The sequence below is a fragment of the Prenolepis imparis genome, unplaced genomic scaffold (genome assembly GCF_030444845.1).
Source record: "Prenolepis imparis isolate NDT839.2.m4 unplaced genomic scaffold, iyPreImpa1.0 SCAF_6, whole genome shotgun sequence".
Lineage (NCBI taxonomy): Eukaryota > Metazoa > Arthropoda > Insecta > Hymenoptera > Formicidae > Prenolepis > Prenolepis imparis.
In genome coordinates this window covers 16,703,268-16,721,161 of record NW_028141164.1, presented here as the reverse complement: position 1 = coordinate 16,721,161, position 17,894 = coordinate 16,703,268, and the positions used below count along the sequence as shown (strand labels likewise).

Below are 17,894 nucleotides of genomic sequence, written 5' to 3'. Positions count from 1 at the left end.
ACTGTGCGCAACAAGATGGTCAGAAAGGCATGATTCCGTCTCCATTTTTTTTGAGCTTTTTGATTACATATTGATCACATTGGAAAAAATAAGTTCTACTTGGAACTGTTCTGAGACATCTTCTACCGCATTTTGCTTGTTAACATCTATAAAAATCATGGAATTTATAATAACTCTTCTAACAGTTAATCGAATTTTTAATTTTTCAAGTAATCTTTGTAAATATTTACAAAATCGTAAAATCGATTTATGCGAGGCGATTTCATATGCAAAAATTATAACTCAAAGAGTTAGCGAAATTCGAAAAAATGCCGACGTTGAATTCGAAATTTTATATGAAAAAGCTAATGCATATGCAGAAAAGCATGAAATAGAAATAAAACTTCCCAGACTTGTCCAAAATTCAACTAATCCGATAACCTATTACAAATCAAATATATTTATAAATTTTCTCGACCATTTCATTATGCAAATGAACGAAAGATTCCTCAGTCATGAAGAGTTTTATCCAGTTTTCAGTTTCTATTAGAACCTTCGCCTTTAGACCAGCATAATTTGCATCTCTTGGAAAATATTTTTAAAACATATGAATCTGATTTGCAATGCAACATAGAAGGATTAATGAATGAGTATGAAATTTGGCAAAAAAGAGTAGAAATGTTGAAACGTCCATTAAAAAATGTAGAGGATGCCTTAAATATGTGTAATTATTTGCGAAAATATTTTTACCATTTTGCGTATTTTTGCTACTTTACCCGTCTCGACTTGCGAAAATGAGAGATCATTTTCAATGTTAAGACGTTTGAAAACTTATTTGCAAAGCACAACTTCGGAGAACCGCTTAAATGGATTGGTACTCATGAATCTACGAGGGCAGTTCGATAAGTCAGTGACTCTTACAAGATATGGCACTCAAATCGCAATCTAATTTTATTTCTGATATTTAGCATCTTATTTAAGTATACACACCAAGTTTCAAGTAGATCTGTCAAATAGAAATTTTTTGACAGCGTTCTAAAGCGGATAAGTTTGTGTTTTTTGCTAAAATGGAAAAAAGTGAATTTCGTGTGCTAATAAAACATTACTTTTTGCGTGGAAAAACCATTAAGGAAACTGAAAAGCTAAAAAAGTATTATGGGGACTCTGCTCCGCATGGAATGGTTCACAAGTGGTTCACTGAATTTCGTTGTGGTCGTACAAGCACGAATGATGCTGAGCGCCCGGGACGTCCGAATGAGGTCACAACTGAAGAAACAATTAAACTGAAGTCAATAAAATCCATGATATTGTATTGGACGACCGTCGAGTGAAGATACGCGAGATAGCCAAGATGGTAAACATCTCAAACGAACGTGTTTTTAATATCTTGCATAAACATTTGGGCATGAAGAAGCTGTCGGCCAGATGGGTGTGAGCAAGCCGCGCTTGCTCACAATCGACCAAAAAGCACAACGAAATTCAGTGAACCACTTGTGAACCATTCCATGCGACGGAGCAGAGTCCCCATAATACTTTTTTAGCTTTTCTTCAGTTTCCTTAATGGTTTTTCCACGCAAAAAGTAATGTTTTATTAGCACACGAAATTCACTTTTTTCCATTTTAGCAAAAAACACAAACTTATCCGCTTTAGAACGCTGTCAAAAAATTTCTATTTGACAGATCTGCTTGAAACTTGGTGTGTATACTTAAATAAGATGGTAAATATCAGAAATAAAATTAGATTGCGATTTGAGTGCCATATCTTGTAAAAGTCACTGACTTATCGAAATGCCCTCGTATATAGGGATTTGACACCGTCTGTTGAAGAAGTTTTAGATGAATTGTCTAAACAGAACTTGAGGGGATTTATTTAAATAATAAAGAAAAAATAAATAAGTATATAGACATTTTAAAAAGTATGTAAAAAATAAAAAATTTTTTAAATTTTAAAAAAATTTAAAAATTAAAAACAAAAAAAAATAAAAAGTAAAATAAAGAAAAAATGGGATCAGAAGTTTCATCACGTCCTCGTCGTTGATCCTGGAGTAAAAGCTAAGCATGAAACCAAAAATATTAATCGAATAATTTTGCAGAAACCCCCCCCCCCCCATTATCGTCGTCAGGATCCGCTAGTGAGAGCAACCAATCAATAATTGAACCATTAAAAATCAACATTAAAATTAATAATAAACCTATTTTAATAGAGGTAGATTTTGGAGCTGGCATGTCGATATTGCCACACAATCTATATCAGGAAGCATTTAAAAACATTTTGTTACAATTTTCAAGTATAAAATTAAAAATATGATGGTAGTATTGTGATTTCTATTGGTGAAATTCAGATAAGTTACTTTAGGAAAATTTTCATACCTGCCAGATTATTGATAGTAAAAAACAAATGTAGTACCATTACACAGTGGTACACAAAATTCTTTCCGAAGTGCGATAGAACATTTTCTGAGGACTTTTTCGCGCTAAACACGATGCCGTTGTCAGAATTTACCTAGCACGTCACGATTTTGAGTAAATTGAAAGGAGCAAAAATGGCGCTTTTTGCCATTTTTAACATTTTTTTGCGGTTATAAGAAAATTTATTTCTAAATAAATTCAATGGCATCTGAAAATATAATTTAAGAATAATTTAACAATTCACAATTGTACAATTTAGTAGCGCTCTTGTATTTCTTAAAAAATAAACATAAAATGATATAAAAAGGCCAACTAACGAGCAAATATCTAGATGTTGTTGAACGATTATTTATTAAATATTAACATTAAAGATATTTAAAATAAATTAACAAAAATAAAATTCAAACGTTTCGACTGTACGCAGTCTTCTTCAGTGTTGTCATTTAATATTTATGACCGTATAATTTCTGAACATTTTGATAATGCGAACGATTACATTGCTAAGATTTATTGACGTGTTGCGAATAGAGTAAGTTATAAAAATTAAAGGTGGAAAACTCTTCTAATTCCATCGTTTAAAGGCGTGGAATTGTCCTAGTTCCCGATGGTATGTGTGATTCTCTATATGGAATGAACAACTCTTTATAAGCTAACCTTACATATTTTATATAAATTAAAATTAAAATTAAATTTCTTACTGTAATATATGCCCATAGATGAGTTTATGACCATCCGTGACATTGATTGTCTGTGACACATCTCACCTCCAACACAATCATGAGAAACAGCCACAAATTTATATTCATATACCATATGATATGTACAAGTTATTCTTTTCTTATTGACTATTTTGTTTTGTTTGTTTATTTCAAAGGTTAGCTATTTTATCCAGTATATCTGAATATGATTCGCTGAGTAACTCTGTGTCTTTTTTTAAATTTATACCGTTTTTTTGTTCCTTTATGTGCAGCATTTCAGAAATCATTCTTTTATGATAATTTGTTTCGTAATCTAAAATTTTAACATTATCCCAATCAAAATTGTATTGTTCTTTGATTCTATGTTCTGATATAACAGAGTGTCTCTTCGAATCCATTCTGATATTATTTTTATGTTCTTTTGTTCTAGTCTGTAATTGTCTCTTTGTTTGGCCAACGTATGTTGCATTACAGTCGTTGCAGTTAATCTTGTAAACTACACTGGAATTATGTGAATGTTGATTTTTGTCTTTATGGGTTTTTATAATTTTGTTCAGTTTGTTTAAACATCGAAAACCAATTATCACATTGGTTTTTTTAATTGAAGAGACAATCATTTCTGAGACATTATTAATATAAGGGATAATTAAAAGTTTTCTTGTTTCTTCTTCCGATGTTGAGTTATTAGTGTGCTTTGTTTTTATGTCTGTTTAACATTCTCCCATTGGAAATGAGATGCTTAATTCGGTGATTAATTTTATTAAAAATCAAATCAAGAGGATAACCATTGCTCAAAAGTATATCGGCAACCAATTCAAGGTTTTTGTTATAATATTGTGGATGTGATAAAAGCAAACACCTGTCTGTTAAGTTATAAATTATTCCAACTTTTTGGCAATGAGGATGATTAGAAAAATATGATAATAATCTGCCTGGAAACGTATCTTTTTGATACTAGTCCATGTGAATTGTATTGTTATACGCTTTAATTGAGAGGTCTAGAAATTTTAAGCAACGATCCCTCTCTTGTTCAACAGTAAATTTTAATCTATCATGATAGTCATTAAATGCTTTAACAATTCTGTCAATATCATTCGCTGGAGTAGTCAAAATTATATCATCAACATACCGATAATAAAATGTGAATCTTTTGTCTATACAACCAAAAATTGTCTCCTCTAGATCTTGCATGACTAGATCAGCTATTATCGGTGATAGTGGAGACCCCATAGGGGTTCCATAGATTTGTTTATAAATTATGTTATTGAATATAAAATATGTCGACGTTAAAATAAACCTAATAATCTGTATGAATTATGTCTGTGGTATCTTCGTAAATTTGTTTATGTAACTCCATCTTTTGTTAATACTTTCAATTGCCAGATCCACAGGGACATTAGTGAAAAGTGAGACCACGTCCAGCGAGACCATTACTTCATCATCATTGATCTTTTTTCCAGATAGATTGTTGCACATTTCAAAACTACTGTTAATGTGACTCTTTGCCGTTGGAAGACTGGAATGTAATATTTTATGTATGAAGGACGCTAATGAATATAGTGCTGTGTTGATTGAGGAAACTATGATTCTGAAAGGTGTGTTTTCCTTGTGCATTTTCAGCAATCCATATGCTTTAGGTAGGAGAGAATCGCTCGAGAATAATTTATAGTATTCTTTTTTATTAATGTAACCTTTATTCGTCCATATTTTCAATGTGTTATTCAGTTCTTTTTCTATTTTTGAGCATGGTTTTTTTTTTAATAATTGAATATGTGTTTTTATCATTCAAGAGGTTCTCAACTTTATTGACATAATCTGTTTTGTTCATAGCCACCGTGACGTTGCCTTTGTCAGCGCGTGTAAATATTATATTAGGGTTGTTATGGCAAAATTTGATCATTGCTTTTTCCATTAGAAGTAACTTATGATGTAATTGGTCTTTTTTATGATTGATTTTTAAAAACTTTGAAAATTGCGGGATGGCAATATTGCGGATTGTTGTCAAGTTAATTATGTTGTTACGTTTACCATTACTCTCTATATCCTTAACGAATTCATGGATCGCTTCTTTTTTATCAATAATGGGAAGGCCAAAATTACTCCCTAACTGCAGTAGATTGGATACCCTGGTTGGAATGTTTTTGTTTGAAAGGTTGATAAACCATTTTTTGTTAGTTGATAACACAGGAATGTTTGTTTCTTTAATAAATTTTTTTGCTTCTATGTGTATGTTAATGGTTAGTGGTTGTTATGGGAAGTATTTGTGAAAAATTGACTGGTTGTGATGTTTCTTTATGTAAATTACAATATAACTTAATTGGTTTTATGTTGTTTGTATAAGTAGCTAATTTTTTGTTCACTAACCAATTGAATTTCTTTTTATGAGTCATTTGTAATTTTTCATGATATTTTTGAAAGGATGATATGTGATGGCTAAATATTTTCCCCCAAATATATGTAAGTATCATGCCAGTTAATGATTGTGTAAGCTTGAAAATTTTTTTGTATAGAAACTCAATTTGTCTATGTAGATCAAAAATTTCTATATTTATTATGTTGAACCTGAAATGGCAAATCAATCCATCTAGTTTTTTGAGTGATCTATGATGATTCAGTATAAATCTAACTTTGCAAAAATTATTTAGGTGTGTCGGGACAATATCTTGGTTTTTACATGTCATTAAAAATCTTAGATTTGATTCTGATCAACGTATAATTCGCATCTACCCAGAGTTTTAATAAGTGTACTATATTACTTCCAAAGGTTCTGTGTAAAAAATTAAAATTAAAAGGATGATTTTCATATTTAAATTTGTATTGACGCATTATAAGGCCAGCGTGTATTAAACAATTCACAATTGTACAATTTAGTAGCGCTTTTGTATTTCTTAAAAAATAAACATAAAATGATATAAAAAGGCCAACTAACGAGCAAATATCTAGATGTTGTTGAACGATTATTTATTAATAAATGAGTTACATAAACAAATTTACAAAGATACCACAGACAAAATTCATACAGATTATTAGGTTTATTTTAACGTCGACATATTTTATATTCAATAACATACTTTATAAACAAACCTATGGAACCTATGGGGTCTCCACTATCACCGATAATAGCTGATCTAGTCATGCAAGATCTAGAGGAGACAATTTTTGGTTGTATAGACAAAAGATTCACATTTTATTATCGGTATGTTGATGATATAATTTTGACTACTCCAGCGAATGACATCGACAGAATTGTTAAAGCATTTAATGACTATCATGATAGATTAAAATTTACCGTTGAACAAGAGAGGGATCGTTGCTTAAAATTTCTAGACCTCTCAATTAAAGCGTATAACAATACAATTCACATGGACTGGTATCAGAAAGATACGTTTTCAGGCAGATTATTATCATATTTTTCTAATCATCCTCATTGCCATAAAATTGGAATAATTTATAACTTAACAGACAGGTGTTTGCTTTTATCACATCCACAATATTATAACAAAAACCTTGAATTGATTGTCGATATACTTTTGAGCAATGGTTATCCTCTTGATTTGATTTTTAATAAAATTAATCACCGAATTAAGCATCTCATTTCCAATGGGAGAATGTTAAACAGACATAAAAACAAAGTATCACACACTAATAACTCAACAAAGGAAGAAGAAACAAGAAAACTTTTAGTTATCCCTTATATTAATAATGTCTCAGAAATGATTGTCTCTTCATTTAAAAAAAACCAATGTGATAATTGGTTTTCGATGTTTAAACAAACTGAACAAAATTATAAAAACCCATAAAGACAAAAATCAACATTCACATAATTCCAGTGTAGTTTACAAGATTAACTGCAACGACTGTAATGCAACATACGTTGGCCAAACAAAGAGACAATTACAGACTAGAACAAAAGAACATAAAAATAATATCAGAATGGATTCGAAGAGACACTCTGTTATATCAGAACATAGAATCAAAGAACAATACAATTTTGATTGGGATAATGTTAAAATTTTAGATTACGAAACAAATTATCATAAAAGAATGATTTCTGAAATGCTGCACATAAAGGAACAAAAAAACGGTATAAATTTAAAAAAAGACACAGAGTTACTCAACGAATCATATTCAGATATACTGGATAAAATAGCTAACCTTTGAAATAAACAAACAAAACAAAATAATCAATAAGAAAAGAATAATTTGTACATATCATATGGTATATAAATATAAATTTGTGGCTGTTTTTCATGATTGTGTTGGAGGTGAGATGTGTCACAGACAATCAATGTCACGGATGGTCATAAACTCATCTATGGGCATATATTACAGTAAGAAATTTAATTTTAATTTTAATTTATATAAAATATGTAAGGTTAGCTTATAAAGAGTTGTTCATTCCATATAGAGAATCACACATACCATCGGGAACTAGGACAATTCCATGCCTTTAAACGATGGAATTAGAAGAGTTTTCCACCTTTAATTTTTATAACTTACTCTATTCGCAACATGTCAATAAATCTTAGCAATGTAATCGTTCGCATTATCAAAATGTTCAGAAATTATACGGTCATAAATATTAAATGACAACACTGAAGAAGACTGCGTACAGTCGAAACGGTTGAATTTTATTTTTGTTAATTTATTTTAAATATCTTTAATGTTAATATTTAATAAATAATCGTTCAACAACATCTAGATATTTGCTCGTTAGTTGGCCTTTTTATATCATTTTATGTTTACTTTTTAATAATTTAAGAATTTTCAAATTAATTTTGGTTCATGATCGTACGATTTCTTTTCATTAAGGAGATCCCTCGCGTCTGTTTTCTTACCGATGAAGCATTATTTTCGTTCTTTGAGTCTCTCGTCGCATTGATTTGACAGAATTAAAAATCCTTCTCTATACGATTGCAATACATACATCAATGATCTTAGCAAACTTCGATTTCATATGAAAAATGAGAAATAATTATGAAATTACAGTTTTCGTTACCTCCTTTTATCTCGATATGACATCTCGAATTGCAGACGAGCTGTCAACTCCTCATAATACGTGCTTTATATAATAAATATACATTTTGTATGAATAAAAAGGTTTCCTGGAATTGAGGCGCACGAAAGAAAGCACTGTTACCCTCCAAATTTGAATTAGAAGTCTAATATAAGAGTATAACTTGGACTACGATTCGTACGTATGTGTGCGTGCGTTGTAGATATAGTGGAGCAAAAAATAGCAGTTATTATTTCTCAAATAATTTTCACGTGCGCTGTTGCCACATGGATCATTATTTTGTTTATAGATAAGAATCGCAACACACTCAATATGCATGTATATTATAATGTCATTGAAAGTAAGAACGAGAAGGAATAAAGAGCGAGCAAAAATTAATAAATATTTATAAATATATACAAATATATATAAATATAAATAATATATATAATATATATATATAGTCATAGTCATATTTATTCGGCTTCCCCTAGAGGTTTACCTAGAAGCTTTTTAGGGAAGCTCCAAACCCCTTACATCCTCCTTTCTTCCTTTATCATATACAATACTTTCACACAGGATATCATAGCCATTATCCTCATTCTCGTTCCTCCCCGCTCCACCTCCTTTCTTCTCCCATTTCTCCTGTTCCTCTCTTTTCACCTCGTCTCTCTTTGCCTTGTCTTGTCTCCTCTCCTGCGTCCCTTCCTTTCCCTCCTTCCATTGCATCTCTCATCTCAACAGAAACTTCTTCGGACAAACACACACATAAATACATCATTCCCCTGTATCCTAGCCTTAGGCGACCTTACAATCATTCTACTCCACCCTTCCCTACCCCCCTTTCCAGTCTTCCTTCCCTTTTCCCCCTTCATTTTCCCATGCCCTCTTACCCTTAAAACCTCCCCCCTTTCTCCTCTTCTCTCTTTTAACCTTCTGCTTCCTCCGATTCCGCTCTTACGCCTCTACCTCCGTTTTGTCCTCTCTCTCTCCCCTCTTCCCTCCGCTGCACTGCTTCATCCCTGTCATCTTCCGTCCGCTCTCTTCCAATTCTTCCTCTGTCTTCTTCTTTTCTCCCCCCCCTTCCGTCCTCTTCTCACATTTCTCTTCTTTTATCCGTTCTCCTCTTACCGCTTCCCTCCACCTCCTGTCTTCTCCGCTCTCCGACTCATTCTTTTTACACTCCTTCCTCTCTTTCTTCCTTTCCTCTTCCAATCTCTCATCCCCTTCCACGTTCTTCCTCCATAACCTCTCCATCATCTCCAGTCACTCTAGCCTTTTCTCTACTCTTCTTCTCCTTTCCTCCTCCTCAGTCTCTCTCTCCGACTTCTTCTCCATCACCTTCAGCATCTTTTCCATTATCACTCTCATCTCCTTTATCTCTCTCACTCCCTCTTTCATCCATTCCATCTTCCGACTTTCTCTCTCTCCAACACCGTATCCTCTCTTCTACCGTCTCTTAACTTTTCTTCAGATCTCTTCCTCTTTTCCACTTCCGGCTCTATCAGCGTCCTTTCTTCTTAATCTCCATTATCTCTCACTTTCCACCTGCTCTCTAACCTTCTTCCAATCTTCCAAAACATTTGTCAGCTGGATCGCTATCGACCCTGCACGTGTCGATCATACCGGTGGCGCCCTCTTTCCACTTCCACTCCTGTATCCACCTTCCTTCGCCGTCTCCATCTGAACCGCTCGAACCACTCTCTACTTGCCGCAACCTCCGTGGCGCCCTCTCCATCTACCCTTTCTCTCACTTAAGCCTCTCCTTACTGTCCAGCGCCCTCTCTCTCATCTCCTCTGCCACGTCACGTCTCCTCGTCCTTTCTTCCCGTTGCTCCGTATTATTCCACCTTCCATAAAATCCTTTCTACTTCGTTCTCACGCTCACCATCACCTCACTCAACTCCTCCTGTATTCCTCTATCCGTCTCTTATTTCCTTCTCCTCCATCTCACCCAACAAACCACCTTTTTCACGTCCCAACACGGAGCACTACTTTCCGCCTGTCACTACCTCCGCGGCCATCTTCCTCTCTATATAATATATATATTATATATGTATATGTATATGTATATAAATATATATATATATATATTTAATAATATAATATATCATAATTAAAATACTTTTGAGTCGCTAGTCAAAGAAAAAATAAAAGGTAACTAATTTAGTTGACCAAACTAGCAAGAAATATATTTATTTGAAAATCACGACGTTTCGACCATGTGGTTGTGGTCCTTATCAAGTGACAATAAACTGGAAGAATATATCAATAATTAACGATTGAAATCATTAAAAATGTAAAAAGGTATTTTAGCTGATATGGTGATGGATGACTTAGAGACACATTGTATAAGTTCGTTGAGTTTTACCGTTCCTGTTTATTATAGATATGTAGACGACATTTTCGCCATAGTGCCTTTTACGAAATTGGATGAGATGTTAACGACTTTTAATAGTTATCACCAACGTTTGAGTTTCACTCACGAAGTTGAAGTCAATTCTTCTATTAATTTTTTAAACACACCACTGTCATCCGTAATGGCAGCAGACTCATGACTAATTGGTATAGGAAGCCTACATGGTCCGGTAGATATATAAACTTTTTTTCTAATCATCCTATCAAATATAAAATTAACACTATTTATAGTCTTGTTGATTATGCTATACTTTTATTCGCTGACCGTTTTCATCGTCCGTTTTCATCAGAATATTGACACTGTACGTGATATTTTACTTAATAACGGTTTCCCAAAACACATTATCAAACGACATGTTAGTAAAAGAATTAATAATTTAAAAAGTCGCAATAAAGACAACCATGATAATTGTGATGTGAATAATGTACGTTGTGACAAGACTCCTTATATCTCGCTACCATGACATATATTAAAGATGTGAGCGAAAATATCGGTCAGTTATTAAGCGATAATGGCCTTACTGTCGTCTACAAAATACCTAAAAAGTTAGATGCACTAATAAAAAGAGGCAAAGATAGATTACCTAAGGACGTAGAATCAATGTTGTTTACAAATTAGATTGCAAAGATTGTACTGCTTCCTATATCGGCCAAACGAAAAGGCATTTATGTACTCGTATAAAAGAACAGAGTAACAACATAAAATTGCACGCGACTTGTCATTCTGTCATTAGCAAACATAGATTAAAATCTGGACACGAATTCGATTGGACAACACCTAGCATATTACATAATGAAAAACATGTGAGAAAGAGAGAAATTGATGAAATGTTTTTTATTAAAAAATTCAATAATACTATCAATTTACAAAAGGACACAGACAGCTTGAATAATATCTACGACAAAATAATAAAGGTCGTCTAACTCCGGTTTACCGTCCTTTTCACTCAGTATTGACGAATATGTGAAACAATATGACAGTTTCTTTCTTTCAAATTTGACAAATAAGTCTTTTAATAATGGACATTTATGATGATTGATTTGTGAGCTTTATATTCTACACGAAAGTATGTTTTCTTTTCCTTTTTACCTTTTTACTTTTTTAATGATTTCAATCTTTAATTATTGATATATTCTTCCAGTTTATCTTTACGTGACCTTGAGAACTATTCAAGGTCATACTAATTTTTCTGTGTAATGCTTCACTTAAAACTCTACCATTTTTGTATAAAACATTTTTCTCGAAAATGCGTACTTTTCGAAATATTAAGGAGTTTCAACACTTTTTATGCACCCCTATAAAGCGTTGTATTTTCTAAACCATAGCGAATACGAAAAAATTTTATTTACATTATGTGTTCTACTTATGCTCCTCTTTCACTTCCTATTCAATTGACCTTACCTTTCCAGACACCCTGTATATGCAGAACGTAACTGAACAAACATATACAGAGCACACCATCAACTTCTCTGGCCAATTTGGAGACGATTTTTCCTCAGTGAAAAAATAGAGGCATCAATAATTTTCAAGTTATCAATGATTGAAAAAGAAGAGATTTCTCACAAACTAAACTTCATAGAGTCAAAATGTTAACAATACTATACTCTTCAGTTAATTTCAGGTAAAGTTTATTTCAATAGAATTTTAAGGCTTAGTTACAAGATGGCAAAAATTGAAAACATGCAAAAAATAATGACCTTCTTCGACATTTTCGCTGAGAAAAAATCGTTTCCAAATTGGCCACAGAATCTGATGGTGTGCTCCATGTATATTTTTCCACGTATATATATTAATTGCTATGTCTAATTATTTTTCTTTTTTAATGATATTGTGTGTACTGAAATCAAAATACATATACATATTGTGTGTACTAAAATCATAATACATATTTTGAAAAAATATATAAAAACTGTTAAAAGAAACAAAAAATTGTAAAAATAATATTAAAAGCATTAAATATATCTCTTATCTCACACATTAAAAATGATAGTATTACTAAAAACATTATTATAATTAATAAATAATAGTTAGGTTTTATGTTAGGTTATTTTCAGCAAAATTATCAGCATTTCGTAGACGATAAAAAAGTGACTAAAATAGATTTTAAGAAAAATGTTGTGATCTTTTGTTGTTCTCTAGTTTACAGTAACAATTTAAAATTATTAAAATATTATTAAATATATTTCATATAAATAATATATTATTAAATATAATTAAAATATTTACCAAAGAAGTTTTCATATTTTTCATTTTTGGAGTTAAATAACTGGTCACTGTAGTTAAAAAAATTAAAAGACATTATAATTATTTCATCGGGTTGCTGATTTAACGATATTGGCTCTTCATATTTGGAGTAGATTTTGGTTAACTGACTCACACATAGGTTATTCCCACATTTTGTAGAATTTGGTGAATTAAACTGAAATGTTAACAAAATCAAGTCAATATCCTTTCATAAACATAATATGTAATGTAAAATATATCTTACAATTAATTAATATTAATTATACAGTATGAAAAAGGATAAAATATTTTAAGGGAATTTAGTATGCCCAAAAACAAGTTGAAAAGTCTTAATAAAAAATGGGTCCAGAAATAAACCGTTTTTAAGATATTTTAATTTTTTTATATATTTTTTTTATTTTTATAATTCTTATTTTTTTCTTTAAATTCTTATTTTTAACCAAAATTTTATAAATAGGCTCGTATATTGTAAACGCAAAATTCGAAATTATAGGCCAACTAAACGAGCAATTATTTGGATGGAGATGAAAATAAAAATTAACAAATAATTATAGATATTATGTTAATCATGAGATTTAAACTACTTTCTTATTTTTATTTTTATTTATTCAAGAAAATAACAGCTAGTATTTTATCTTATGTTAAAGGAACTCAAAATGATTTCCTTCCATATCTATGCAATATCTATGATATTGCAAATATCTCAAGAACGACTCATTTATCGCCCTATGTTTATTAAAACTTTTCAACTTGTTTTTGGGCATACTAAATCCCCTTAAAATATTGTACCTTTTTTTCAATATCTTGTATGGAATTGTGATAATTATATAATTATACAGGGTGTCCCATTTTAATGTCCCACCCCAAATAACTTTTTTATTTTTGATTGTAGAAAAAAATGTTTCAGACAAAAGTTGTATGGTTTCGAGGAGGACATAAGATGGTGCCATTAGTTTGACCTTGAATATTTGCTTGAAGGTCACGTGTAGGTCACCTTCAATTTTTTAAATGGAACTACCTACTTTTCATTACATATTCTTCTAGCTTACATCGAGAGCTTTCTAAAACTCTATAATTAAGTACCTTTTCATTAAGCACTTTTTAAGTTATAAGGCAAAATCGAGGCACGGGGAGCAAGTATAATTCATTTTGTTTGTGTACAATTTCTTATAAAGAAAGATTTAGCTATTATAGTTTTAATGAAATATATTGTTCGAACTAATAAGATTTTTCATTACTAGATTACAATGAGAGCAAATGTTGACCAACTCTTCGAGAATATCAAAATAAACTTCATTCAACAATTCAGTGTCTTTATTTAAGTTAATATCGTTTTTTTTGTTATTTGATATGAATCTCAGAAATGAGTCTTTTTTGGAAATTATTCTCGATATCTAGAATTTTAACTTTTTCCCAATCAAACGTCTGTTGTTGGTTCAATATATGCTCAGAAATCACTGAGTGCTTTGAAAAGTCTAATTTGATATTATTAACATGTTTTTTCAATCTAGTGCGTAATTGTCTTTTTGTTTGGCCAACATAAGACGCATCACAATCTTTGCAATTTATGTTATAAATCACATTCGAGTTAGATGGCAGGTTATTCTTGTCTTTTTGTACTTTTATAAATCTGTTCAGTTTGTTTAACAACGATATCTTATTATGCCTGATTTAACAGCTGATGCACAATAAACAATTTTAATATTGCAGGTAAATGATGGTCGTGATCTTTTAAATAAAATTAAATTGCTGCAAACAGATCGGCTTAAACAGTCACACAGATATGTTGTACAGGGTATAAACTTTTGTACAACCTAATGTAGCAGCTAATAACAAGAAAAAAATCTGTCTTACGTAAGTAATTTTATTCCTCTGACATAATAATAAATTTTTGTACTCTATATTTTTTATCTACTTTTTTTTGTTTGAAGCTGATTAAAATAAAAATTGTTGCAATAAAAAAATATATGATATTCTTTAAAAAATATGCTTTATACACCTATTGTATTTGCTGAATCACTCTGTTTAGAATTATAATCCTGGAATATAAGAGTGCTACGTCCTGTAGACTCCACGATTCTTTTTTTTTCCCACGACCAGGGCGAGGTTTATTGTTGGAAAAAGGAAATAATAATCTAGGAAGAATACATATAATAAAATACAAAAACGTGCCCAACGAAACGGCACAGCTGCAGATATCGCGAGCAACAGATAAATGTTGTAAATCGGTAAAATACAAGGTCGAGGCGGAAAAGTGTCGAAAGCGGATTCTCGTCGAAACCCTCGCGAACAATCTAAAAACACATAACGGTAAGGCGCAAAGATGAGAACGTGGCGAACAGGCAAATCTATCTTTAGGGAAAAACTAGAAAAGTAAATTAACAAAAAATAAAAACGTGCCGAGCGAAACGGCACCGCAGCGGATGTTCTCACAATAAACGGCAAAAAATATAGAGATTAAAAGACGCCACACGCATCGCTTTTCTGTAAACAAGACCTAAGACTCACGGGAAGGGTAATAAAGCGCCAATCCAATGAAAGTCGGCACTAATAAAACGCCAAATCGCGATAACTGCCGAGAAAAACTAACAATAAGCATCGTCCCCGATATTAGGAAGATCTCGAGATACCCCCGTTTTTAGGAAGCGAGCTCTGATTCGTAGACGCCTGCAAAAAACTTCCGATTCGTAGATTCTTGCAACGTACTCCATAGAAGCGGAAAGGAAAAATATTAAAAAATGCAATTACGAGTTTCTATTCGCAGGATTTTGTTAAAAGGTCGGAACGGAGAACGTGAACCAAAAAACCGGGATATAAACGCGAACTTTTCTGCGGAGCGACACTTCTTTTGATTCGCTCAATTGCACCGAGTGCTAGTGCGCGTATACTTCTTTCCAAAACCTTCGGGCGTAAGTTTAATTCTCGGCTTAAAACGTCGGTTGAGCGTGACCATCATCATTAAGTGCGTCTGGTGCAAGCAAACAGTGCAAGCCCGAAAATCCAAGACCTCGAATCTACCAACGCAGTTGCCATTGCTCTCCATAAAATGTAAGTCCCTCCGTATGTATTTTCTATCAGTATACTTAAAGGAGTTCCTGGATAAACCACATTTTTTAATTTATTATTTAATGAGTTACTTTCCCCTTCCCTTCTCCGTCGGGTTTCCTGCATAACTGCAGCGCGATTGAGGCAGATGCCTCGCGGTTTCTCCTCCTCACCTTCAGGTTTACTGCATAACTGTAGTGTAAGCTTTCCCCCACTTCCCTCTCCATACTCACTAATCCAATTATAGAGGTGCGAACTTCTCGAAATCTATATCAAATAAATATTATAAATAAATTATTAAATATATATATACATTATATCCAGGAACTCCCTTGAAGATTCGCTTCTTATTATTATCATTATTTAGTGGAAACCCCGCGGCATTCTTGAAGAGTCTTAAAACGGTCGCGAAATCATTGAAATCGACGCCTGAGATGAGAAGTGGCTCGGGCTACGACCGATTTGATCCCGGACGATAGGCAATTGCAAGACCTATACGCGAGAAATTAGAGCGTTCAACTACCGATCACATTAACATCATTAACAAGTACATCGGCAATAGAATTTTGACACACCCATCTTTGATATCCCCCATTACTCTCCGATTTCCTCGCCAGAACTATCGCGCATTCCGTTTCCTTCTCCGTTCGAACCACCGCGTATCCCGTTTCCTCCTTGTCTCAATTGTTCCCCTTCCCCCTCCCCACCTAATATAGAGTACGGCTAAGGTTGCAATTGCTAGCAATCGGTTGAGATCTCTTTTTATTACTCCAACGCCTATGCCTTCATCAAGGGGCATAGAGGACGAATTCCTTTCGAGAATGAAGACAAGTTTTACCGATGGCTCCTTTCTAACTTCCCAATTTTAGATCTCCCTCTCCCAGAAGGTCTTTATACCTGCAGGCCAGACGATCCCGACGAAGAACAATTCAACAAAATTGTAGCGGGAAGTCTCCCCGGCACCCTCATCCCCATGTTCACTCCCATCCACCCCAATTCCGTAGGATTCCCGGTCGACATACTCCAAGTCTTCCTTGCCCCCTCCGCGACCAAAATTATCAAACTCCCATGACCCTCACTCACTCACTCACTCACTCACGTACACAATTTTATATATCTATTATTTATTCTAAAAAATTATTGTAATGACTAATCGGGACCCTAGATTTTAAATTATAACTTTTTCCCCTCTCTGTCCCGGTTGCAGACCTCCGTACTTATATGTATCGCTCGCGATCCACACACACTCACTTCCATTAGCGAATAAATCGGATGTTATCATTATGTATAAAATTTTTTTTGCTGCGTTATTAAAATAAATTTATAATTATAATGTAAATGGACTCTGTTAATTGACAAACCCGTTCCACTCATTTTCCGTAATCCAAGATTACACAGGATCCCATTCCGAGCAAAAGAGATTAAATTCTCTTGCCGAAAAGGGACCACCGAGCGAACGACCCTTAAATAGCGTAAGAGCGATACTTGTGGTCGTTGACATATTTGGGCCCAGTCACGTTCATTTCGGCTCGAGCAGACGCACCGTTCGGCGTTTGTTTGAGAAATAAGTAGTTACGTTCTCCCTCCGACTCTTCCTTACCTGAGTCCGGACGTAACAAAATCTAGTTATGAATTATTAATATAATTGTTATTAATATATTATTAATATAACTGTTCATTAATATAACTATCTATTTTAATGCATACATTATAAACTTTCCATCGCTTATATTTATTATAACATATTTCAATAAGTTTATAAAATTATTTATAAAATAAGTTCAAAATATTTATAACTAGATTGCAGGGATCGGCAAAAAAATAATTCGCATTTTTCATTTTTTAATTATTCAAAAATTTAGCAAAAGCAACGAATTAAATCTTTATTGAATTAATTAATGGACACCTTATCTCTCGACCAAACTGGCAGTATATTTATTAAGAAAATCACAACGTTTCGACCTCTATATTTGGTCCTTATCAAGTGATCTGTACAGCAAGATTTTATATCATTAATGAGGGATTAACAAATGAAATAATTAATTTGCACTTACATAGTTTCTTAAAGTTATACACTTATGTCAAAATTGATACGCGTCATGCT

The 17,894-nt window shown here is 32.7% G+C and overlaps 1 protein-coding gene across 1 annotated transcript in view; it reads right to left on the bottom strand.

Moving 5' to 3' along the window:
* Nucleotides 1-17,894, bottom strand: part of LOC145937246 (multicopper oxidase 3-like) — a 108,929-nt gene that overhangs the window by 44,964 nt on the left and 46,071 nt on the right. The window contains exon 4 of the mRNA XM_083040183.1: nt 12,728-12,920. Within this exon, the coding sequence (XP_082896309.1) occupies nt 12,728-12,920 (193 nt within the window). The remainder of the gene's footprint in view (nt 1-12,727; nt 12,921-17,894) is intronic.